We start from the raw sequence: 27243 nt of genomic DNA on the forward strand, positions 1-27243 counted from the left end.
TCCTGATGCCACAATTCTCCTCATAGAGCCCAGCCTCTCGGATAATCTGCTCTGCATACATGTTGAAAAGGTATGGAGACAGGATGCATCCCTGGCATCCCTACACAGTCTGGTCAAAACATTCTATAAATAAGATACATTACAGCCTAGACACACCTAGTATCAAAATGAAGCATCTACAGTACATGTCCCAGTGGGAGGGCAATCCCTCAAAAGTGACAAGGAGTTAAATGTATGTTTGCTTTGTATGTGTGTGTAAAATACATACATATATACGTTGTTGTTGTTGTTGTTATATGCCGTGCCGTCGAGTCCTTTGCGACTCATAGTGACCCTATGTATAACAACCCTAAACCCTGCTCTATCCTGTGCCAATTGCACTGCCTCTGACACACCCATCCCGATTGCCCCAGTCACTGAAACAATCCACCTCATAGAGGGTTTTCCCCTCCTGCACTGCCCCTCCACCCTCCCAAGCATGATGTCCTTCTCCAAGGACCTGTCCCTCCTTACAACATGTCCAAAATATGTCAGACAAAGCCCCAGAATCCTTGCTTCCAAGGAGTAGCCTGGCTTAACCCTCTCCAGGATGAATCTGTTTGTTTTCTTGGCAGTCCGTGGTACATTGAATACTCTTCTCCAGCACCACAGCTCAAAGACATCAATTCTCCTTCTATCCTCCCTAGTCATTGTTCAACTCTCTGTTGCATAACAAGTAATTGTGAAGACCATGGCCTGTATCAGGTGCACCTTAGTCTCCAGAGAGACACTGTTGCTCTTGAGTACTTTAGAGAGGTCCCTAACATCAGGCTTTCCCATCGCAATACATTTTTTTATTTCCTGGCTGCTGGTGCCATACATACATACATATACATATATACAGAAAACACTCCACAGAGGTTTTATAAGACAGAAAACCAAATAACAGGCAGGTAGAAATGAGAAGCAGCAAAAGAGAAGACAGTGCAAAGAGCTTCCCAAAACAGCTGTGACACTGGTCAAGAGTTGTAGGACTTTTTTTAAAAAAAAAAGAGTTGTAGGACTGAATATGGTGAGAGAGAGCCTAGAGACAGAGCTCATGGCAGCCAAGCCCAGGGACTTTTTAGGTGTTATAAAAGTTTTGAAAATGTACTCCAAATGTATATTATGATAAAGTACAAATATGATATTAAAAATAATTCAGCAAGCAACAAATGCTGGTGAGGTTGTGGAGAGACTGGAACCATTATTCACGGTGGAAGTGTAAAATGGTGCAACCACTGTGGAAAGCGGTGTGATGCTTTCTCAAAAACTTGCAAATAGAGATACCATTTGACCCAGCAATTCCACTACTGGGAATATACCCTAAAGAGACCATAAATGACATCCAAGTAGATATATATATACCCATGTTTATCACGGCTTTGTTCACAATAGCAAGGAGTTGGAAACAACCCACGTGCCCGTCAACAAATGAATGGATAGAGAAGCTGTGGTATAGTCACACAACGGAATACTTCACTGCATTGAAAAACAAGGAACACATGCAATATTATTAAAAATGGGTGATCCTGTAGGACATTATGCTGAGTAAAATGTCTTAGTCACAAAAAGACAAATACTGCATTGAACCACTGTTGTAGAATGGGACTGACATCAGGGTTGGGTTAAGACTGAAAAAAACTGGATAAATTATGTATACTGCATTGAAACAGATGAGGGGAAAAAACAGCTTAAAAGTGAAATATGATAGGGTATTATGGTTATCACAAGAGTCCAGAATTAAGGTTGCATAGTGGAGTGCACTTGGGGCGTGGGATTATATACCAATGAAGGAATTTTTCTTTTACTTTTCAAAGAGAAGAGTGAATGGGGCAGGGATGGGGTGGGGGAGAAAAATGCAACAATGAATGAATGAATGGAAATCCAAAATCTCTGTAAATGTTCATTAAAATTAATAAAATAAACTTTATTAAAAAAACCCCAAATGATTAATTGTAATTTAAACACATAAAACAAACATTCTGGCCAAAATATAACAGAATTTTACATGGTTTATTAATATACATCACTGTTATAGAAAGCAAACTTTATACAGTTTTATACAGATAAAAAAATCCTTGACTACACATTTAAGTGTGTACACACAGAAGTATTTTACATTATTATAATCATACAGATTTACAATTATACTATTTAAATTATTTTACATTAACCAAAATGAGAGAAATTAGAAAAGCAAATAAAAATGGATGAAAACTTGAAGTAAACAGTTGTTAGGTTTAAAATGTTGCAAAACACTTTTCAAAAATCTAGGAAAATCTTTGAAATATCAAAACTAAACTGTCAATACCACCATTATGACTGTAGCTTTCATTTTGATACCAAATTCTAACATTTAAAAATAAGTATCTTGGCCATTAAGCAGCAAGCAAGTCATATTAATGACTGCAACAAGGTGAGCATGCTGACTTAAGTTAGCAAGTAATAACGAATGCAGATCACCTAGTAATCAAAACTCTGACATAGAAAATAAAAATGCTCTCTCGCTCCCCATTTAAAACATGGAGAATTCCAAGCTTCTGTATGAAATAGCAATAAAGACTCCAAGGAATTCAGCAACTCATCTGTAATGTAAAAAAAGAAACTAAGGTTATTATATTTTTTTTACACTACCACTGCACAAAAGCACTTATCTTTTAAAATAAGTTCTACTTGGAAGGCATGGATATTAAAGAACTAGCATTACAGGGAGCTCTGGTGGTCTAGTGGTAAGAAGTCACACTCCAATCCCAAAAGCACATGGTTCAAATCCACAAGCTGCTCTACAGAAGAATGGGCAGTCTCCTTCAAGACAAATAACTGCCTCTGAAAACCCACTGGAGATCAGCTATGAGTTGATTCTAACTCCAAGGGACACAACAACAATAGCATTACTCTACAGACTCGGTAAATTTATCGTTGTTCTTTGAATATAATCTGATTATAGTATTAAAGGAAATAAATTAGTTAAGAAACATCTAGCAATGAAATAACTAACTACATATGTTATTATACAAGCAAATTACATCACAAATATAGTATCCATTATGGAAATGTTGATTCATAATGGAATTTGGAAATTTCAAGTTTACAAAAATCATTACTAGCATATAATAGAGTGATGGCCTAGTTGGGAAGATGATGTTCTGCCAACCCAAAGGCACACTGTATGAATGTACTAGCCGCTATGCAGGAGAAAGATAGACAATCTCCTCTCATGCAATTGTATATCTTCTGAAAACCCACGGGACAGTCAGCTATGAGTTGGTGCCAGCTCAGTAACACATAACCACCACCAGATAATTCTTTCACAAATTAACATTTTCTTCATTTCTGAACATAAAAATCTTAAGGTAACATTTAAGACAAAAGAAATCCTTTTCAGTTTTTAGTGGCAGAAAAAATTTTACAGTAATCTGAAAAATTAGCCAGACCATTTCTCACCCTTAAGTTGTTTTTTAAAGGTTCCTCTAAAGAACTCCAAGTTCTCCATTTTTCAACCTTATATTTCTGAATTCTAAAGAAACCCAACTTCATGGTTGATTATTAAATATCTTTTGAAGATGTCATTAGCAAATTAGTTGCTTCAAGAAGAAAAGAAAAGTAACAGGTGATCTAAAGATAGTAATTGAAATAGAGGTACAGGGATACCAAATTAAAAAATATTCAAAACCCTTCAAAGATCTATGCCAAAATAAATTCTTTATTCAGATTTAATTTTTTCTTTTTAAATTTTATTTTATTTTATTATTTTTGTGTGAGTGTACCGTCAAATCAGATCTGACTGGTACAAGAGGAGATTGTCCCTCCTTCCCCAGCAGAGCATCTGGTGGAATAATTTCTTTTTAAACTGAGTGCTTATGGTTCAAATGATTATGACATACCAACTGAAATTTTCCTTACATAAAAATATAAAATATTTAAGTAATTCTGACTCAGCTCTTAAAGGAAAACTGTTGTTAATTTAAATATTACTGCCTTAATAAACCTGAAAAAAAATCCCTTAAATAACTGATTATATGTACACTATTAGCAATGTTAACATAAACTGTTAGCTATTCAGATGACAAAGGACTTGATGTTTATTCATTTGTTTTGTATTAATTTTAAAATATTTTAGTCATTCCTAATTAAATATGTGAAATATAATGAGTATACAGATTCTATTTGTTATAAAGCATATTTCTATTTAAGACTGTAGTCTTTAGGTTTTTTTGCATCTATAAACTTATATTTAAATCATCAAATGGATTTCTTCCCTCCTTTGAATGACTCATCAGCAAGTGGAGATTAAGGAGATGCCTTACTGATCTCAACTGCAGCAGGCTTCCCCCCAAACATCACGGGATGAGGTGGCCTTAGATGCCTGCACAAGCCATCATTACCAATCAGTGACTGAAACAGGAACCCAACTGGATGCTTCTCACCCTTTACGCACATCTCCAAAGACTAACAACAGGTCATTAACTGCATAATTACAAGATCAAACAATTACTTTACTAGTATCTTGAAGTGTAGTCATTACCTACCTGCATTTTAACTTTTCAAAGAGCTTCATTAGCTGTTGGAATCTTTCTGAGACCTAACAAATTAAAAATGATTGTTATTAATATTTCAATTATGTTTTTTCATCACTGAACAAAGCTGTCATATACATCTAAAGAAAAAATATTATCCTCCATAACAGTAATGTGTTTAAGGAAATATCTTCATAGAAAAAAATGAATGCTTGCTTAAAGCTTACTTAAACAAGCAAGCATTACACTTCTGCTTTGGAGCAAAAAATTATGAGATGACAACCAAAAATTCTGAATCTTTTCAACCAACTCTGTTCATTTAGTCAACAGTCCTACAAGAAGCATACTTTTAAGAAAGCTGGCTGATATTCAGTATTTTATAAACTTTAAAATTAAATATTTAGAATAGCAACATCTATGATACAACAGACATGTGAAAATTTGGGTAGTTACCTGATTTGGATTTTTATTCAACTTGGCAGCTAAGCTGGTAAATGTTTTCACTGATGGCCCTCTTTTCTGACACTCCATTAAAATTTCCCGATCATCATTTCTGAAGGAAAAAAAAATATGGTTTAACTTTTGTACATTAGAATAGAAGGAAAATAAAAATTTTACTGTCTACCAACTTGGGGTAACACTGTTTATACCAACAGAAAAATGTGTATGTAACAAAGTATCAACAATGATATCTCTGACAAAGAATATTATGGCAAGTTTTAATCTTTGAGCTCATCTATACTTACTACAACCAATGTATTCTATATGCATGACAAGATTAAAGTTTATTTTTTATTCTACCTTTAATGTATATGATACTTTAAAAAAAAAATCAAGGTCCCAAGATGATCACAGACTTAAGAAGAAGAATCAGAGACATAAAAGGACCTAGAGCTGCTATTTCTGCTTTTGCTGGTTGGTCTAAATAAATGTGTAATATCAAAATCTCCTGAGATTTTTATTCTGCCACCCACAAGTTACAAAAGGAACTCAAAGAGCATTGTAGCATTCAACAAAATGACTGCAAGTTTAGGAAAATCCACCTTTCCACATGAAACATTCTAGTCAAGTATGGAAATTGTGAACCTTTATTTCAATAATTCAGCGATTATCTTTATGTCTGAGTGGGTTCTAGAAATGTGTTATTTCTTTAAAAGTTCATACAAAAGTCAAAAGTACAGTTCACTCATGAAACTTTAAATTCAGTGCTAGAATTCAAATTATAAACATTCCAACCTTTTGGTTTCTCTCAGTTTCTATTATTATTCCTTTCTAAAATGTGTTCATACCTGTTCCCTCTATGAAAAGAATTCTGTGGTACTAATATACACCCCCAGTTAAGAGCTATTAGTCAATCCCATTCCATAGGAACAGGACTATACTCTGAAATATATTTCTTTCAACTTTGGCCACTTTTAAAGTAATTATTTACCTAATTAAGGGTATACAAAATTAAGACATATTTTTGGCCTCTCACAATATCCTGGTGATTTAAATGAGATTTATCCTAGTGATTTAAGTAAGATTCTTACCTTGTCCATGAAACTATAATTTCTCCTTTCTTTTTAATAACATTCTTTGCAGAAAGGCTCAGAGGAGAAGTGGTCGGTGCTCCTGGCAAATCCTGCATCCCTGGGCTTGCATTTGGTGATGAAGGGTCATTATTTACTGCAGGGGTCCTTTTCTTATTGGCTTTTTTGGGGCAAGTTTCATCATTCTCACCAGATTCTTCAGTGATTTTCTTGACCTTTTTCTTACAGGTTAAGTCTATTTCCATTCTTTGTTTTTTTTGAGTAGAATTATTTAGATCAGAAACACTTTTTCTTTTTTTGTGGGCATTATCCAAAGACCCAGGCAACTCTGAGCGATCAGAAAATGATGGTTTGGGCACTGATTTTAAATCATCCTTTACTTCGCATGGACTGAGAGATTCTGTGGTCAAATCAATACAGGCTTCCTCCGCAATGCACTCCAAGGGCCTTTTTGCCACACACTGTTTTTCTTCTTCACAGTTCCCTTCCTCTACACATATCACTTGGCACCCCACATCTCCATCAGCTACAGCAGAATGGTTATCGTCATTTTTACTTTCAGTTGAAGCATCCTGTGTCAAATCAATAAACGAACGCACAGTATCCAACTGTAAGGAGCTGTCTAATATTGGAGCATTTTGATCCAAGTTGCCTCCAGAACATTCTACCTGATCAATATTGAGAACTGTTACTTCTAAGAATTCTCCCAAGTTTTTAGGTTCAGTGACTGGATCTTTTGTTAGGTCTATGTATGTGTTTGGAAGATGATTTTCAACAGACGGTGGCGTTTCTTCCACTGAAGGCAATTCTTCAATGATTTCAGGAGGGTTTGGTCCCCAAACTTCTTGACGCAGTTTAAAGCCCTCCTCAGCCCCTTCATTGCTATCATTCACTTTACCTGAAGCATCTTTAAGAAACTCATATATATCAGGAACCTGTGTTTGTATTAGAGAGTTCTGGTCTTCATTAGCCAATCTATTACCACCACCGTTTTGACTGGATTTCTCCAACTTAGCCACAGATTTAAAAACTGAGTTCTCACAAGAAATATATTCTTTCTCTGTTGCATCATCAGCTTCTTTTCCCACTGTAGGCAAATATGCCAATGATTCATCAGTCATGATACTTTTCTTAAGAGGAGGGGTGGTAGATGGTGTTGCACGTCGGATTTTCACAATGAAATGGTCATTTGACTTTTCCATTATGACAGCATGCATGGGTAGATTAGGATGGTACTGAAAGCCTGGAGCAACAGACCGGCTAGTCCATGATGAAGAACAACTTGATTTACTGCTGGAATTGTCAGACTCCAAAGCTAAATGAATATCTTGCTCAGATGCGTCCTCTTCCTCAAGTAATGCATCTTCACTAAAATGGGCACTAATAACTTCCTCAGGGGTTGAACTAGACAAAACTTCAGGCTTTAAGAAACTGAGATGACCATCTGACTTCAGAGGTGATGGTACTGTTAAAGAAACGGCTAGATCTTCAAGAAGTATGGAAGAAATGCAGGGCTTGCTCTTTTCTGCATTACATAAATTATCCTTACTTAGAGATACGTTACTAGATACTTCAAACATACAACTTTCATCCAACACATCAGGATGAACTGGCAATGAAAGCCTTGAAGACAGAGATGGCCCCTTTTCAGATGATAATAAAGACCAATTGTCTTCACTAATCATTTTAGGACTTGGGGAAACCACCCCAGAAACCAGTTCTTCAGTAGTACATGCTGGTATAGATTCGCATTTTAGGCTCTCTAGCAGCTGTTTCTCTGGAGTTTTTAACTCCCACTCATTTTTTTCATTACCATTAACAGTACTGTCCAAAAGATCAGATCCCTGCAACAGGCTCTTAAAAATTTCACCCATCTGTGCATCACTCACTAAATTAAAAGTGAGGCTAGATGCTTGCTGCTCAGTAAGAATTTCAAAGCCACGTTCTGGCTTCAGAGCTGCATGCTGAGATGCCTGAGCATCTTCTACAGTGCTCTTGTCGGTTTTTTCTAGCTTTGGAGTGCTCGGGCAGCTTAGTTCCACGACCTGTTCTTTGGATTGAGTGTTCTTTATGTCATTGGCACAGGTATTAACACTGTTTTTATTGTCATGTTGCACTGTGTTAATGCTGGGGTTGCTTTGGTTTTGCTGTTTTTCTTCAGATTTTTGACATCCTAGTAAAGACTTAAAATGCACAGAGTTTTCTGACTTGGGGGTGTTTACTTGAATTATTTCTTTGGTGGAGTTATCCACAGTCCCTTTCTGACAATTTGAATGTACTTTTTCCTTATTTGTTTTTTCAAATTTTCCATCATCGCTGTCACTTCCAAAGTTTATGAAATCACAAAACTTTACCAAGATTTTCTTAAGCTTTACAAACAAATAATCAAGTTGTTCATCAACAAATTTCCACAGTTTTTTCTTCATATCTGGTAATTGCTGTTCAAATAAACGATCAACTATGCCATTCTTTTTAACTTGCTTAAGTTTACATTCTATAATATCACAGAGATTCTTCTGTAGAGTCGTCACTGACTTAGAGATTTTGGATAAGTCAAGGTGTTTTATTAGTGATGTAAAACTCACAACTGCTGACTCAATAATTCTATGAAATTGTATTAATGAAAATTTTACCTTGAATTTCATATAATTTTTCCTTACATGTTTTCTTATCATTCTTAACATCTGCATAACTTCTCGTATGGAAGATGGTGCAGTAATAATTTGAACAATTTTTTCCAGGCTGGCAGTACTCATAGTTTTATCTTTCTTCCCTAGTTTTGAAGCTTGGCGAGCTTCAGTCAGTCTCTTACTGCATCTGTTACTGATATGATGATGGGTCTTTATAGATGTTTTTCTATTATCCTCATCCAAATGCACAGTACTTTTCCTTCTTCCCTGGTTAGTCTTTGAATTCTCGATTTGAACAGAAGTTCTAGGTTTGTCACTGTTTTCAAAATTTTTCTGTGGTTGAGCGGTTTCATTGTCACTTACAATTTCTCCTTCTTCTAATTCATCTGAAGATGAATTTTTATGAAAGTCTGCTACTGTACATTTGTCAGTTTTACAAACTGGTTTTTGATTTTCCTTATTGAGATCATCAGACCGAGTCTTGGAGGTAGAATGAGCTGAATTTACTGGAGAGACGTCTACGGAAGAGAAAAGTATTAAGTCACATGATCATTAAATCTTGGTCATTTGACATCTCCATCTTTAAGAAGCCCCACAAAATTAAGCACTAAAACAATTTATTTTATGTATAGCTTCTTAAAAAGCAAAATTTTTATAAACAAATACTAGAAATTAATTGATATGAAACAGCACTGATTACAGATTATAATGCATTTATTTGAAGAAAATTAACAATAAACATTAGAATTCAAGATATTCAAGATATTTTCCATAAGACAATAACATTAATCCTACAATGAATTCCCACTAATTTGGAAAATAATAGGTAAAAAAGATAATGTGCATTAAATGGATATATAAAATATCTTTAAATCTGAAACATTAATTTCACAGAAACTATACTTCTAGATAACCAAACCTAGTAGCCTTTTTAAGTTGGCTTTAGTAATGTTCTCATTTATAATAAGCAACATGTTAAATTTTCATTTACAAAAGAAAAAACAGAATTTTAATGATTGTGCTAAGTGGTAAGGAGTTGCACTGCCAACTCAAAGGCACACAGTTTGAATCCCTTAATTGCTCTGTGCGATAAAGAGGAATAATCTTATTCAGCTTATCAGACACTTTGCAGGTCTTAAAATTTTCTGAATCATAGGGACAGAAAACAGATTATGTCCCTACTTATAGGGATAGAAAGACAGAATATTAGGGTCTGTGTTGGGGTAACATTATTATTTCATTATTATCATTTTTACTTTCTGTTTATGCTTAAGAAGAAGGATCTGGAAATAAATACTAGTACACTTAAGTATACTCAATGTATTTAATATCACTGACATGTACAATAAAAAACTGTTTAAGAACTACTTAAGACAGTTATATGTATTTTATAATTAAAAAAAAATTGCAAAAAAAGTCCATGTTCAAAATAGAGTTTAGTCTCTCGGATAAGAATCTGCCAGTAACTCAAGACAACTTTATTTCATGTTAGCTTCAACACTTTACACCTCAATTTGATACTGACTTTTGAGCAAAAATATCTGAAAGCAAACAAACATTATTTGAGATAATCTGTCTCAACATATTCTTTGTAGGTACCTAAAATCAGAGCATAAAGGAGCAATGTACATTTCTAGCTAACAGTAGGCTCTATGTGACCAAAACAGAAAATGAAAAGATATAGATTCACTTTGCTATATATTTTACATTCACACATACACACACACACACACACACACACACAAAGAAAATATAAACTGTTACCTTTATGACTATTATTGTATAATGGCAGTTGAGATGGGCTTTCCAGTCTAAGAACTTTGGCCACAGGTCTCACTGGACTATTCAGAGGACTGATGACTTCTGGAATAGGTCTCAGGTGATTAAAGTCAATGCTCAGAACTGAATTCTCATCATCATGATACACTGAGTTTGTTTCACCAATTTCTGCTGAGCAATCCATTAACTCAGTCTTCTGCACTGAAGATTCTATGGTTTCTTTTGGTAAGCAAGGCTCTATGTGGTGAGACTTACTCTCCACAAGTGGTGTATCCAAAGAAGGTTCAAGTTTTGGGTTCCTAGCTTCTGAAATTATCACTGGCAAAATGCCAGTTTCTCCAAATGTTGGCTGTGTAGTGCATTTTCTGGATTCAGCCACTTTTGCTGAAAAACTCGCTTTAATTTCCATAGTTTCAGAAACAGAAGATTTCAAACCACTGCTTGTTTTGGTATCCAATTTCGAGTCACAGTTTTGGGAAGTATCTATTTGTAATGTATCCATTACTACAGTGGTGGGTTTTGGACTATCAACTGTTTCTTTCCTTTCTGTTGATAACGGCTGTGAATAGTTTGTTTCCACAGGTACTGGTAAGCAAGTCTTTACACTACAAAGAGACACATCACAAGGCACAAGCTTCTCAACAGATTTAACGAAGAGACTATTTTTTTCCTCCACTTTGCTTTCTGGAGTCTTGAGCCTATGTTCAGATGCTGCTGAAAGAGCATCTTTCGCTTCTACCTTTGGTTTGGTTTCCTCTGTGATATGTTCACTAGAAGATGGAACTGTTTCAGCCTGCATGGAGGACTCCAAATTACAAGCATCATTGGATTTGGGACCATCAGTTCTTTTATGACTCTTTTCCTCAGAAAGAGGCTGCTTTTTAGCAGGAGAAAGTGTTAAGTTCAATTTTTCCATAAAACTCAACTTAAAGTCTTTGCTGTTTGTTTCATTTGGACCACTCTCACCTTTCACTGTAAGTTCTTTGTCCTCTACTCTCTCAGAAATTTCACTTTTAGAATTTTTTGGCTCATTCTGTCTCTTTAAATCAGTAACAGTTTTCTTAGTTTCTTTATCAGTCTTCTGTAAATGTTCTGTGGGTGTTTTTTTTTCATTTCTCATATGTCTGTTTTCATCTTTACTTTCTTGATCTCTTTTCCTCTTCTCTTCAGTCCTATGCCTTTCTGTTTTTAAAGGTGCATTCTCCCATTGGTGCATACCATCAGTATCCTTGGAGTCAGCATGTCTGTAAGCTCTATTGCTTGAAAGTAAAGATGAACATCTTCCCTCTTGAAAACTATGGCTGCTTACGCCTCTCTCTCTTTTACACTCTTCCCTTCCTCTTCTCTCTTCCAGGTGGTATTTACCTGAATTATAAGAAGACTTTGTTATCTCATTCCTGGAATGAGGAAGTAAAGTTTGTTTTGATCTTCTCCAGTAATCCTGGTGCTTTACCAATGACTTGGGGTTTTGTTTCATTTTTCTTTCTTCTTTGTCCTGGGTTTTAAGGTCCTTTCTGTTTATATTTTGTGATCTTTGATGTTGTCTCTCTAGTCTTCTGTCATTTTGAGACTCCACTCTAATGTGTGACCTTTCTCTAGAAATGTCTTTCTCCCAAGAGGAGTTACCATGTTCACTCTGATGATCCGGATCTGTGTTACTTTTAAACTTTGAATGCTTGCCTTCAGCCTTTGGTTCACCTTTATCGAATTTCTCTGGACGTCCTTGTAGCCTTTGATTTGTCTCTGTATTCCTTGGTTCACTATCACCACAGCTAGTACTAAAGTCTCTGCGTACTCTATCAGTTCCTCCACTATATTGGGTATGTCTAGTATCTTTTTTTTCTCTTCTATTATCTTCACTTGAGTTACTCTCACCAAACTGATAATGAGAACGTGACCAAACGCCATTAGTGCAATGTTTTTCAGTAGATGTTGGCAAAAGTGAAGTGCTCCTTTTTTCAGGATTTGATTTTCCTTCTTTTCCAGGGTTTGGCAGTGAAGCACTATGATGCACATCCCTAGAGACATCATTTTTCACTCTAGGTTCAGTCTTTGAACATTCATCCAAATGAGGAGATCTGGATTTAAGATCTTTAGCTCTAACTGTATCTGATGACCTTGAAATTTTATGATTATTTCGAAAATGTGGAAATTCAGACAATCTGTTGAAAAAGGAAAACAACAAAAAAGTATTTTACTGATTTGTAATATTATTCCCAATTTCATGAACATACCTACTTTACAATTTAGGGGCATGCCCACGAACAAAATCAATTTTATTCTCTATAAAGCAATCTATAGATTATTAGCCTTCAGCTAAGTGGGCTATTTATCCAAACAAGAAAATCTTTCACTTGCTCTCCTTCAAAGAAGTCTCAAACACCTTCGTTTTGTCCCAGCTCTTGTTTTAGTATTCTAGACTTTCTTCAACACAGGCATACAACCCAAACTAACCACATACTGACTTCTTCGAGAGCAAGTATTAGGTCACTATAATTAATGCTGCAATTAAAAATCTTATCATCTGTATTGCTGTAGTAGACAGTAGGCTTAACTATACTAGAATCCAAATTGTTTGACATGTTAAGGTCATACTTGCACATTAGCTTCTATGAAAGGAGAGATAACTAATTCTATAGTTTATATATTTTTTCCTGTTAGAAGTTCACTTTATTGGACAGAGTGATAAAGCATTGAAAATCAGTACTTTATGGAAATTATCTACACATTAGAAGACAAGAACAAACCAGAAACAGCTGCTGTCTAAGAGATATAATTACTTCTCACTACTGAAAAACGAAAAAAAGAAAAAAAGAAAATGAAAATATTATAAAATACTTAAAAAGTTCAGGTTGAAACAACAGATACTGACAAGGCTTTGGAGAGATCAGAACTATTATTCACTGCTGGTTGAACTGTAAAGTAGTACAATCATTACAAAAATAATATGGAAATTTCTCAAACAGCAAGAAATAAAATACCACTTTACAATCTAGCAATTCCACTCCTATACATAAATATCCTAGAGATTTAAGAGCTGTAACATGAATAGACAGTAACATGGGTATGCACACTGCAGAATTAATCACAATAGCAGAAAGATGGGGGGGACAGGACATTATATTGTCCATCAAGGATGAATTGATAAATAAACAGTGGTACATACTTAGAACGGAATATTATGAATATAAAGAATGACTGTAACACTATTCATAATAGACAAAAGGTAGAAACAAACTTAATGAAACACTATATAATCAGCAGGAGAAATGAAGTCTTGGCATATGCTACAATATGAACAAAGCTTAAAAAAACTAGTCAATCACAAAAAGAATACGCAAAATAATACAATAATAATGAGAAGTTTGCGAAACATTTTAATAATGTATTAATCTGAAGAACTTTATGTTGAATAAAAATAAGTTAATTACAAAAGGGCAACTATTGTATGACCTTTTTTTTCTCCTTTTATTCCCATAAGGGAGCTCTCATGGCCTAACCTAAAGGGAGTGGCACTGCTAATCTATAAGGCAACACCCTTTGGCAGTTCAAATCTACCAGTGGCTCTGAGGTGGAATGATAAGAAATTTTCCAAGTGATTTATAACCTTGAAAACCCAATACTGGGTCAGATATAAGTCAGTTCTGACTTGGTAATGAGTTTTTATTTGTTTACAATGGATTAAAGGAAGATTACCTTCAGGGCAACCTTTAAAGTCATGAATTGAAGATTAGAAACAGCCACTATAAGCATAGTTACAAACACTAGAAATGGCTTCTATTGCATGTGAGCCTTTATAAAGGTACTGGAGTTTGTTTTAATAGAGGGAAAATTTCAAGAGTGAACTAAAAGAGAAGATATGGAGTTGGCAAGTTTAAAAAAACCATTCTGAGTTACAGTTAGGAAAGGGAGATATAAAATTCATTGAACAAAATACAGCTCACAATCAAAAGAAAGAGTGAAATTAATGTAGAAAATCATTTGAGAGGAAAATAATATACAATTGAGACTAGAGTAAGAAAAATGAGCAAGGATGCAAAGTTGTTATTTTTAACTCTGTTAAGGAATGGTATGTGGTGATACACATGCTGTGCTGCTAACCAAATGGTCAGTGGTTCAAATCTGCCTGCCACTCCAGTAGAAGGATGGGCAGTCTCCTCAAATAAAGACCTAGAGCCTCAGAAATCCAATGTGGGTCAGTACATGTAGGAATAGACTCAACGGCAGGGGGATCAAAAAGAAACCATGACACATACACTATCATCTTCTCAGGAGCAAAGATAATTAAAAGCAAACTCTCACTGTACTAGGAAACAGAATATAATGAAAATAGTATGTGGTAATATTCTATTAATAACTGTATGCATAAAACTATGATAATTTACCACTAGGATATCAATCACTACTCACTGTAAAATCTTAAATACTAAAAAAGCACCATTACCAGAATAAAGAAGTATCAAGCTGCAACGAAAAAAAAAAAAAAATCTTAAATACTTTACAAAATGAAGAGTTTTCATTTTCTTCCACTCAAAGTTAAAAAGGAAGTCTGGTGGCTTAGTGGTAAGGAGTTGCACTGCCAACCCAAAGGCACAGAGTTCTACCAGCTGCTCTGAGAGAGAAACAGGGGCAATTTACTTCCTATCAAAATTCATTGGAGGGTAACTGTAAGACTGACTTGACAGTATACAACATCAACAAACAGTAAGGTTAAAAAAATGCAACATAATAGCACTTAAATGATTTACAAAGAGACCCACACGCATCAATCTTACCTTTGGTGAAGATTACTTATTTCTTCATCCTTGCGGTTTATTTCCACTCTGGCAGTTTTGATAAGTGCTGAAATATTCTTCTTCAGAGACTGGTTTTCATTTTTTAAGCTGCAATTCTGAAGCATCATATCATATATTAATAAAATAAAACTCTGCAAAATTAACACTACTATTACTAATAGTATACTACCATATTATAATTTTTATTGCTTCCTAATATAATAAGTTTGTCCTTTACTACTCTTTGATCATGGATTGTCAATATGACTTTCACAACCCTTTGTTTTGACTTTCACTGCATGGCTGAGTGTGGCTAAGCTAATAATGGGAATGAGGTAAAGAAAACCCATGGGGTAGCAACATGAAATTAGGGTTTGTAGACTATCCTTGAGAGGAATGACTAGTTTTACCATCCTAGCAAGTTTAAACTGAGCAAATTCAGCAGCAGAAATTGGGGTTCTAGCTATCAGAAAAAAGCAAAAAAAAAAAAAAAATAAAAGCAGCAGAGCATGAAGAACATGTTCTTTGGAAACAGAGATTTCTGCAGCAGTGAGACCAGGAACAAAATAAGAACAGTAGCAGGAGTGGAGAATCAGAGACTGACTGGGAACAGAGCTGACCTGGGACTGCTACCACATATGACCAGAGCCAGAAGCCTTTAGCTAAGCTAACTAGAGGACTTGGGAGGCAGACACACAGAGACCATAACTGGCAGGACCAAGAGAGTTTTATAATATAAACCTAAATTGTAACCTATTAACCTCTCTAAATAAACCCCACAAACTTGAATATGGTTCTGTTAATTCTGTATGGCCACTGTGAGAAATTAATGGAACCCGTGAACTCAACGAGGGCCAGTGGGTGTTAGAATAGAAGTAGGTATAGGAAGCATGGTGGAAATGTCTGAACTCATGGCAATTGGTTTTGTAGTATAGATGTTATTGATGGGGATAGTTCCCTCTTCTTGTAGAGTTAGCAGAGATCAGATGCAGCCACCTCCACACTTTTTACAATAGGTTGCTATATCTTTGAGTCAACTACAAGTCATAGCGACTCTGAACAGCCAACCACACCCTATCCTATCCTGTGCCATCGTCATCATCTCTGCTAAAATTTGAGCTTACTGTAACACTGCCTATGTCAATCTATCTTCTTGGGGTCTTCCTCCCTTCTGCAGAGCCTCCACCATTCTGAGCACAATGTCTTTTTTCGAAGGACTGGGACCTCTTGACAAAGCTTCACTACCTTTGCCTCAAAAGAGCACCCTGGCTGCACTTTCTCCATGACAGAGTTGTTTGTTCTTTTGGCAGTCCATGAGATATCCAATACTCTTTTCCAATACAACTTTCCAATGTTGTTGTTGTTATGTGCCGTCAAGTCGCTTGCGACTCATAGCGACCCTATGTACAACAGCCCTAAACTCCGCTCTGTCCTGTGCCAATCGCACTGTCTCTGACACTCCCATTCCAATTATCACAGTCACCGAATCAATCCATCTCATAGAGGGCCTTCCTCTCCTGCGCCGTCCCTCCACCCTCCCAAGCATGATGTCCCTCTCCAAGGACCGGTCTCTCCTCACAACATGTACAAAGTATGTTAGACGGAGCCTCAGAATCCTTGCCTCCAAGGAGCCACCCGGTTTAACCCTTTCCAGGACAAATCTGTTTGTTTTCCTAGCAGTCCATGGTATTCTCAATACTCTTCTCCAGCACCACAGCTCAAAGGCATCAATTCTTCTATCCTCCTTGGTCATTGTCCAACTCTCTGATGCATAACAAGTGATTGCGAAGACCATAGCCTGTATCAGACGCACCTTAGTCTCCAGAGAGATACCACTGCTCTTCAGTACTTTGGAGAGGTCCCTAACAGCAGACTTTCCCATCGCAATGCGTCTTTTAATTTCCTGGCTGCTGGTGCCAAGACTGTTGACTACAGAGCCAAGCAAACTAAAGCTGTGTACAATCTCAATCTCTTCACCATCCATCCTGATGCTGCCAATTGGTCCAGTGGTGAGAATCTTTGTCTTCTTGACATTGAGCCTCAATCCATATTGTAGGCTGCAGTCAGATAATAATTATTAAATCTGGCGAGCTCTGGTGGCCTAGTGGTAGGAAACTGCACTGCAATCCCAGAGGTGCACGGTTCAAATCCACCAGATGCTCTGCTGAAGAAGGAGGAACAATCGCCTCCTGTACCAGTCAGATCCGATTTGACGGTACACACGTAAAAAAAAAAAAAAAAAATTATTAAATCTGTCTTGTTGTTGATTGCCTTTGAGTTGAGCACGACTCACAGCAACCCTATAAACAAAAGGCCTAAAGCTCCCATACAACTATCAACATTTATCAAAGTTCATAGTTTCCAGAGGCATGTTATTTAGGAAGTGGATGTCACTCCTGCTAATCCTAGCCACTAAAAAGTCTTGGTTTCACCCTCTCCAAGACAGACCTATTTGTTTTCTTGATAGTCCATGGTATGTTCAAGACTCTTCTTCAGCACCACAACTCAAAGTCATCTATTCTTCTTCTGTTATAACAAGTAATTGAGAAGACCATGGCCTGGATTAGACACACCTTTGTATCTAGACTGACATCATTGCTCTTCAGCACTCTGGAGAAGTCCATTACAACAGATATTTCCCAATGCAAGCCGAGCAAGCTGTAATTGCTAACAACCTCAATCCCTTCTCTATTTAATCTGGTGCTGACAACTGGCCCAGTGGTGAGAATCTTGGTCTTCTTAATGTTGAGCTTCAATCCATATTGAAGACTACAGTCCCTGACGTTTTACAGCAAGGGCTTCAGGTCTTCTTCAGTTTCAGCAAGCAAAGTTGTGTCATCTGCATATTGTAGGGTGTTAATGAGTCTTCCTCCAATCTTGAAGCCACACTCCTCCTCATAAAGCCCTGCTTCCCGAATGATTCGTTCTGCATACAGATTGGAAAGGTACGGGGACAGGATGCATCCCTGACACACACCTTCCCTAATTTTGAACCATGCAGTGTTTCCTTGTTCTGTTCTGAGGACTGCTTCTTGGTCCAAGTATAGGTTTCGTATAAGCACCAAAGTGTTCTAAGATTCCCATTTTCCTCAAGGTTAGCCACAATTCATTGTGATCCACACAGTCAAATGCCTTTGCATAGTCAATGAAACACAGATAGACATTCTTCTGGTACTCTCAACATCTGTTGTAGAGAATTATAATCAGGATGCTCCGAAGGGGCAAGTATGGTGAAAGGGACTCACATATTTTAGGCATGTTATCAGTAGGAGCCAGTCTTTTGAAAAAGCAGTGCTTAGAAAAGTAGAGTCAGTGAAATATTGTTGTTGTTGTTGTTAAGTGCTGTCGAGTCACAGGCAACTCATAGAGACCCTATGAAGGAGAGTCCTCAATGCTTGGGTGTCTTTCATCCTCTCTCCAGGTTCATAGGATTTCCAGAGGCAAGCTATTACAGAAGTGGATGCCACTCCTCCTTCCAAGCTTGTTTTAATTGGGGATCTTCACCCCACTCTCTGTCCATATTGGGAAACCAACCATTAATGCATTTGACAAATTGGTGTCACAGTCTTTGGCCTCACAGCAAACACAAGTTACCGCTCTATGGCAAGTGGACACACCAGGGCTATATGACCTAGAGGAATGTTTGAACAAAAACAATGAAAGACAGACCCGAGGACCTGTGAAAGATAGGAAGATGCAAATCCAAAGTCTATGTAAACTTTCATTAAAATTAATAAAAAAATAATCCATTATACCATAGGGGAAAAAAACCCCAAAAACCACAGGAAGATGCTTAATAAGATAGATTGACACGGTGACTGAAACAATGGAGCTGGGAAGATTGTGAAGATAGTGCAAGATAGAGCACAGTTTCAATCTGTGGTTCAGATGGTTACTGTGAGTCATAGTTAGCCTAAAGGCAACACAACAACAGTCCAAGGCCTCAGACATTTTATCTTCTGTCATTCCCAGAAAAAGCCCCACAAAATGTAGAACTATCCCCATTATACAGATGGGCATGTTGAGATTCAGGGAAGATAACTGGCATCAGCTATCAATCACTAAAGTACTTAAAAAGTTAGGGAACAAAATTTAAAAGTAAGCAACAGGAAAAAGAATTTCATTAAGGTCATTACCCTACAAATGAAAAAGTGTCAAAATTTTATTTGATCTAACAACTTACAATAGACTGAAATAATGCATTAATCTCAGATGAACAAAGAATGAATCTAGACTAATTCACTGGGAAGCACACAGGAACTTTTATATATATATATACATAGATATCATATGAAATCCTAATTTCTGCAGCAAGTTCACCTCACAAAAAGGGTTACTGTGGCAAAAATGTGGAAGGTAGTAATTGTTTTCCTACAAAGCCCTTTCTAACTCTTTGGTTCTGAAACCATTCTTTTGAAGCACTGTTAATCAACCCTATAAGTTTCCTATTACTTAACTATTAATAGGATAAGTCTAAAAAAGCCTTTATGAGAGATTTAATAAAATGAGCAGTTTTCTAATATTCATTTCATCAAATAAGGAAATAATGCACCTTGCACAACACTCATTTCATTTAATAATAAAACAACTCTTTATACACTAACACTTTAGCATTTTAATTTCCATTTATAACAAAAAACATTTTCTTGAAAGACAAAAATAAAATGTTCACTATACTCCAACCTGTGTCTGTATTTCCTTATACTTTCTCATCAGTTCTTTCATCTGCAGCTGACATTTTTCATATTCTAGTTGCAACTGTAAAACAGAAAAGGATTCATTTAATCATCATTCTAAATTAAGTGCTTTTAAATGACATTTCAAAATATTTAAATTTTTATCAAGCATTCAAGTCAATAGAGCTAATAAGTACAATTTTGGGGGAAAAACTGATCAATTCAGTAAGAAAAGTAGATGAGGTCCACTTGTACTGGTAAAAAGAGTAAGAGTATTGGTTTTTAAAGCTAAGTCTACTTAATAACACATTTTGTTTAGCTTTACATTTAATAACAAAGCTTTAAAATTCAAATAAAGCATGAAAAAATTTCCTCAAGACATTTTATGCAACATACAATATGATTTAGTGAAAAGTCATGAACAGATAAAAATGCTGAATCACACATAGTGCCTGTTGAGGTTTTACAGACTTCAAACATTTAAATTTAATCCAAAAAAACAAAAGTGAATTTTTTGTCAAAAGTGAATTTTGACAAGCATACACAAAACATTCTTTTAAAAAAACCTGAAGATCAAACTGACTTAAACATTCTTTTCATAAAAAAGCTAGATTTTAAATACAGAATATCTACTAAGCAGATATTTGTACTTTAGGAGTCATTAAAAAAGTATAATAACTGTTCTTAATAATTATGGAAAATCATACATCATTATATGTTGCTTCCTTTGCAGTTCCTTCCTCAGTCAGGATCTCTTCATATAAATCCAAACAATTTCTGGATGGTACAGAGGATGTGAAAGGAATGTCTAAAACAAAAACAAAACCAACTGCATTAAAATACATGCTATGTTTTATATTGTGTCACTGCTAGTATATTATCCAACAAAACACTGACTTCACAGATGAGAGTTGGAAGACCAATCTATCTAAAATATTCATTGTCAACAAATCAGATGTGAGAATCATGATGGTTTAAAACTTTGAATGATGCGATTATGAAACGGATTTCTAATGTAGACTGGCCTCTAGACCCTGCCCATTATAAACTTACTGACTCATTTGAAAATATTTACAGTATCTACCCTTTTCAAACTTTATAATATAATCTGTGACAATGTGAGTAATGATGTATTGGGAGCTCTGGTGGCCTAATGGCAAGAAGCTGTGCTGCAATCCCGATGGCAGGCGGTTCGAGGCCACCAGGCACTCCACAGAAGGATGGGAAATTTCCTCCCATGCGATTACTGCCTCTGAAAACCTGCCAGAGGGTCAGCTATGAGTCAGTTCCTACTTGAAAGTAAACAACATCTACCCTTCTCAAACTTTATAATATAATCTGTGACAATGTAATGTATGTACTGAAAGTGTGAGCAACAATTCATGTACAAACATCCTCCCTAGTTGCATTACAAAATATTATTTCTACAAGGTCCAATTAAATCAGACCTAGATGATTACCAAATATACACAATAATTTCTTTTTACTGATCAACCTTTGGGCAAGAAAATAATAGCTGTTACTTTATGCGCCTTCGACCCACTTGCAACTCCTGACAACCCTATATATAAACCCTAAGCTCTTAACCCTGCCCTATCCAGAGCCAACCTCGTTGTCTCTGACACATCCACTCCCATTATCCCAGTGACTGAGTCAGTCCATCTTTTTCAGGGTCTTCCTCTCTTGGCGCTGTCCCTCTACCCTCCCAAGCATGATGTTCCTCTTTAAGGAATGGTCCTCTCTTGAAACATGCCCACAGTATGTCAGATGAAGCTTGTGAATCCTTGCCTCCATGGAGCAGCCTGGTTTCACCCTCTCCAGGATGAACCTGTTTGTTCTCCTAGCAATCCATGGTATATTCAATACAGTTCTCCAACACCACAGCTCAAAGGCAACAATTCTCCTTCTATCATCTCTAGTCATTATCCAGCTTTCTGATGCAATTGGATCAGGCACACCTTAGTTTACAGACTTCCATCGTTGCTTTCAGTATTCGGGAAAGGTCCCTGACAGCAGACTTTCCCAATGCAATTCATCTTTTGATTTCCTGGCTGCTGGTATCAAGAATGTTGATTATGGATACAAGCAAATGGAAGCTGATTATGGATACAAGCAAATGGAAGCTGTTAACAACCTCAGTCTCTGACTGTCTATCATGATGCTGCCCATCGGCCCAGTGGTGAGAACCTTTATTGAACGATGCAGTCTTTTACCTTCTGCAGCAAGTGCTTCAGGTCCTCCTCAGCTTTAGCACTTTCAGTCATTTCAAGAATGGGCAAATTATTTAGGTGCTATTCAAAGAAAAACAGATATTCTTAAAATCAAATGAAACTATTTTATAGAATCGACATACCAGAAGCAGCACTGTCCAATCCAGCATATATGTCCAAAGAGCCTTCATCCTTATTAAGAGGAGAAGCTGCAATAAAAGCAAAAACTAGTTAAAACTAACTTCTTGAACTTAGTGAGGTATATCAATTCCTACTTTCAAAGCCGATAAAAAGAGAAATACTTCATCTTTTACACCAAAAAAGATAAGTTTTTCTACATTGTGATAAACAGGAAGGCTTCAGTATATAGATTCATAATGCTAAATATGTTAAAAATGTTTTAAATATTAAGATTTGTTGTTATGTGCTGTCAAGTTCTTAATGACTCATAGCGACCCTATGCACAACAGCTCTGAACCCTGCCCTATCCTGAGACAACCTCATTGTCTCTCACACACCCACTCTCATTATCCCAGTCACTTAGTCAATCCATCTCTTCCAGGGTCTTCCTCTCTTGTGCTGTCTTTCCACCCACCAAGCATGATGTCCCTCTCCAAACACCAGATCCGCCTTGCAACATGCCCAAAGTATGTCAGATGACGCTTCAGGATCCTTGCCTCCAAAGAGCAGGATGGTTTCATCCTCTCCAGGATGAACCTGTTTGTCCTCCTTGCGGTCGATGGTATAGTCAATTCTCTTATTGATGAGTCTCCCTCCAATCCTGATGCCACACTCCTTTTCATAGAGGCCAGCTTCTAACATAATTTGCTAAGCATGCAGACTGAACAGGTATGGAGAGAGACTACAACACTGATGCACTCCCTTCTCAATCAAAACTAGGTGGAGGGAATACACAGAATCACTGTACCAGAAAGAACTGATTAACACTGAAAAAACTGAGGCGGTTCCATATGAACAGGACACAATGGTAATGAAGGAGGAAGTGGAAGCTGCATTGATACCATTAGCAAAAAATTTAAAAAAAAAATAATAAGGCCCCAGGCATCGATGGGATACCAACTGATTGTTTCAACTAACAGATGCAGCCTTGCAAGTACTCGTGAGTCTATGCCAGGAAAGTTGGAGGACAGCTGTCTGGACAACAGACTGGAAGAAGTCCATATTTGTTCCTAATCCCAAAAAAGGTGATCCAACTGAATGTGGAAACTATCGAACAGTATCATTAATATCACATTCAAGCAAAATACTGAAGAGCATTCAAAAACAGAACAGCACATAGATAGGGAACTGTCAGAAGTTCAAACAGGCTTTGGGAGAGGCCATGGCACCAAGGAAGGATATGATGAGAATACTTAAGTGTAAATATTTCTACATGTATGAATTATTTGTTACCAAATACTATTTTTTTTTACAGAGGTTTTGGATTTCCATTCATTCATTGCCGCAATTTTCTCCCTGCCCACCCCTCCCCACCAGCTCGCTTCCCCCTCCGAAGAGAGAAAAAAAGAAAAAAGAAAAAAATTCCTTCATTAGTATACAATTGCCACGTCCCTTCCCCCCACCCCCCACCCTGAGTACACTTCTCTATGCAACCTTAATTCTGGATTCCTGTGCTAACCATAATACTCAATCATATATCACTTCTAATCTGTTCTTTCCCTCATCTGTTGCAATACAATATGCATAATTTATCCAGTTTTTTCTGTCATACCCCCACCCTGATGTCAGACCCATTCTATAACAGTGGCACCATGCAGTATTTGTCCCTTTGTGACTGAGATATTTCACTCAGCATAATGTCCTCCAGGGTCACCCACTTTGAATAATATTGTATGAGTGTCTTGTTTTTCAATGCTGCATAGTATTCCATTGTGTGGATATACCACAGCTTCTCTGTCCATTCGTTTGTTGATGGGCCCTTAGGCTGCTTCCAACTCTTTGCTATTGTAAACAAAGCTGCAATAAACATGGGTGTGCATATATCTGCTTGGATGGCAGACATGGTCTCTCTGGGGTATATTCCCAGTAATGGGATTGCTGGGTCAAATGGTATCTCTATTTGCAATTTTTTGAGAAAGCGCCACACCGCCTTCCACAATGGTTGCACCATCTTACATTCCCACCAACAGTGAATAAGAGTTCCAGTTTCTCCACATCCTCGCCAGCATTTGTTGCTTGCTGTTGTTATATTTTGCTATTTTTACTGGGGTGGGATGATATCTCATAGTTGTTTTGAGCTAGGGACTTTGAACATTTCTTCATGTGCTTGTTGGCCATCTGAATGTCTTCTTTGGTGAAGTACCAAATACTATTTTTAAGAAATTAAATTCTATTCCGGTTTTAAGAAAACTTTTTCATTAATTATTGTAGTGATCATAATTCTGGTAAGTGTATTTCTACAACTTCAAGACACATAACGAAGCTGTCATAGCATAATTTCAATTGTTGTTGTTATGTACCATCGAGTCGCTTGGACTCATAGCAATCCTATGTACAACAGCCTTAAACCCTGCTCTATCCTGTGCCAATCACACTGCCTCCAACACACTCATCCCAATTACTCCAGTCACTGAATCAATCCACTTCATAGAGAGTCTTCCCCTCCTGCACTGTCCCTCTACCCTCCCAAGCATGATGACCCTCTCTAAGGACTGGTCCCTCCTTACAACATGTCCAAAGTATGTCAGACGGAGCCTCAGAATCCTGCAAGGAGCAGCCTGATTTAACCCTCTCCAGGATGAATCTGTTTGTTTTTTTAGCAGTCCATGATACACTCAATACTCTTCTCCAGCACCACAGCTCAAAGGCATCAATTCTCCTTCTAGCTTCCCTAGTCATTGTGCAACTCTGATGCATAACAAGTGATTGCAAAGACCATGGCGTTTATCAGATGCACCTTAGTCTCCAGAGAAACACCATTGCTCTTCAGTACTTTGGAGAGGTCCCTAACAGCATACTTTCCCATCGCAATATGTCTTTTAATTTCCTTGCTGCTGATGCCAAGAGTGTTGACTGTGGAGCCAAGCAAACTAAAGTTTCGAACAATCTCATTATCTTCACCATCCATCCTGATGCTGCCAATTGGTCCAGTGGTTCAATTAAGACAAAAAAAATTAGAATATAATTTTTGTGTGTGTGTGTGGGTACCGTCAAATCATCTGACTGGTACAGGGGGAGACTGCCCCTCCTTCTCCAGCAGAACATCTGGTGGATTTGAACCGCATACCTCTGGGATTACAGTGCAGCTTCTTGCCACTAGGCCACCAGAGCTTGCCTAGAATATAAATTTCTTAACAAGATTTTAAAATTGACAGTCTAAATATTATTAAAAATACTCCTTATTCACCATTATAAAAAAGGTGGAAACTGCCCAAATGTCCAAACACAATTGAATGGATTGAGAAATTATAGTACATTCACATGATGGAATACTATGCAGCACGCAGAAGCAATGATTTTGTAAATCACCACCTAACTTGAGAGGGACTGGAGAGTTTAGAAAAAGACAGTAAGAATGCTTATACAACTTAAAAAATATAGTAATATTCTAAAATTCTTAAATTATCTTTTTAATTCTCAAAAATATCAATGAAGAAATGCCAATAGAGAAGAAAACTGTTGAATTGGTGTATGTTTTGCTCTTTATAGTCTCAACAACAAATTAAATTACATATAAATAAAAAAGGCCTTGCTGGCACAGTATTTAAGCACTGAACTGCTAACCAAATGGATGGTGGTTGGATTCACCAGCTGCTCCATCACAGTAAGACATAGCAACCAGCTTCCACAAAGATTACAGTCTTGAAGATTCTATAGGGGCATTCTACTCTGTCCTAGTGTCACTAAGAGGTGGAATCAATAACAGTTCCAGGTTTGGTGATTTTTATTAAAACAGAAGAAAGCCCTGTAAAACTTACTTCTATTCTGAAACACTTGGGAGTGAGTGGTATGACATGTGGTTTTTTAGTTTTAAAAAAGGAAGTACAAATTTATTTATCAATATATATCACTTGATATCCAAGTAATTATTATCACTTTAAAGCAATAATGATTACCATGCACAGGAACAGAGAGATTATTTGTCAATTTAACTATGAAAAGTATCCTTTTTACACATTTATGTGATTATAATTATTTAAGTGTCATGATCATCTTTTCAAAAAATTATAATAATGAAGATTAGCTTCTCTTTTTAAATATCCTTACGAGAACATAAAATCCCAATCAATTAAAAAATAAATCAAATTTGTAAGTAAATTGCAACATTTGCAAATCTTTCTTATTTAGCCACTAGTGTAAGGTGCCAAGACTTTTCAATAATTTAAAAGCAACACTTGCAACCAGTGAAGGCAACCACAATGAAGAATTTGTGGGGAGCAATCATTTCAAAGACAGCTGAAGGTAATGTAACATCAAGAATAAAAAGCAACTGTCTGTAAAATAAAGAGTAAGGAACAATTGTCTGTAAGTTAAATGATGTTACACAGATTGACTCTAGTCTTGGTTATTTCTCTGTCAAATAATTCTTTCATTGTGACTTACTAAATTTCTCCTGAGCAACAATAAATATTCTTGCAGTTACTAGAAATATTAATTTGAAGAGCAACAAATATCTACTTGGTATTTTTCTAGATAGAACAATAAATAATACTCCCATTTGTATCTGTGAAATCCCAATTTAAACACAATTAGAGGCATTTAAAAGAGTCACATTTACTAAGGGTTCCCAATGCAGCATACATTTATGTGGGGGGACAATTGTTAAGCGTAAATAATTTTATACATAAAAAAATAAAATTAGAAAGCTTAAATTAAAATATTAAGTCTTACCAGAAAAGACACCAAATAAACTTGTTCCATCACCATTGTCATCATCTGCTGCCATGATCCTATTTCCTTTTGATAGTCTCCATCTAACATATTAAAATATTTACCACTGTTAAAAGCAATCTTACAATTCAGAGAATAAGCCTAACTTTATATTAAACCCCCCAAAAAAACAGCTTTCAACTTGAACACAGAGTTCCCTAACTTCTTAAAAGTAGACCTATGAAAAGAAAATGTGCATCATTTTTCAATCAA

The 27243-nt window shown here is 36.5% G+C and overlaps 1 protein-coding gene across 1 annotated transcript; it reads right to left on the reverse strand.

Annotated features, from left to right (window-relative positions):
- Positions 1 to 4546: 4546 nt before the first annotated feature.
- CASP8AP2 (caspase 8 associated protein 2) lies at positions 4547 to 27067 on the reverse strand. The gene is made up of 9 exons (XM_006881216.1): positions 26992 to 27067; positions 22284 to 22349; positions 20638 to 20738; positions 19938 to 20012; positions 15255 to 15370; positions 10465 to 12641; positions 6071 to 9218; positions 4992 to 5091; positions 4547 to 4603 (listed from the first exon to the last, which is right to left on the reverse strand). The coding sequence occupies exons 1-9, from the start codon at positions 27044 to 27046 to the stop codon at positions 4547 to 4549; spliced, it is 5895 nt and encodes a 1964-aa protein (XP_006881278.1). The 5' UTR covers positions 27047 to 27067.
- Between the last annotated feature and the right edge of the window lie 176 nt (positions 27068 to 27243).

The sequence above is a fragment of the Elephantulus edwardii genome, unplaced genomic scaffold, assembly GCF_000299155.1.
Source record: "Elephantulus edwardii isolate Elephantulus edwardi_28Jun2011 unplaced genomic scaffold, EleEdw1.0 scaffold00013, whole genome shotgun sequence".
In the NCBI taxonomy this organism is placed as follows: Eukaryota; Metazoa; Chordata; class Mammalia; order Macroscelidea; family Macroscelididae; genus Elephantulus; species Elephantulus edwardii.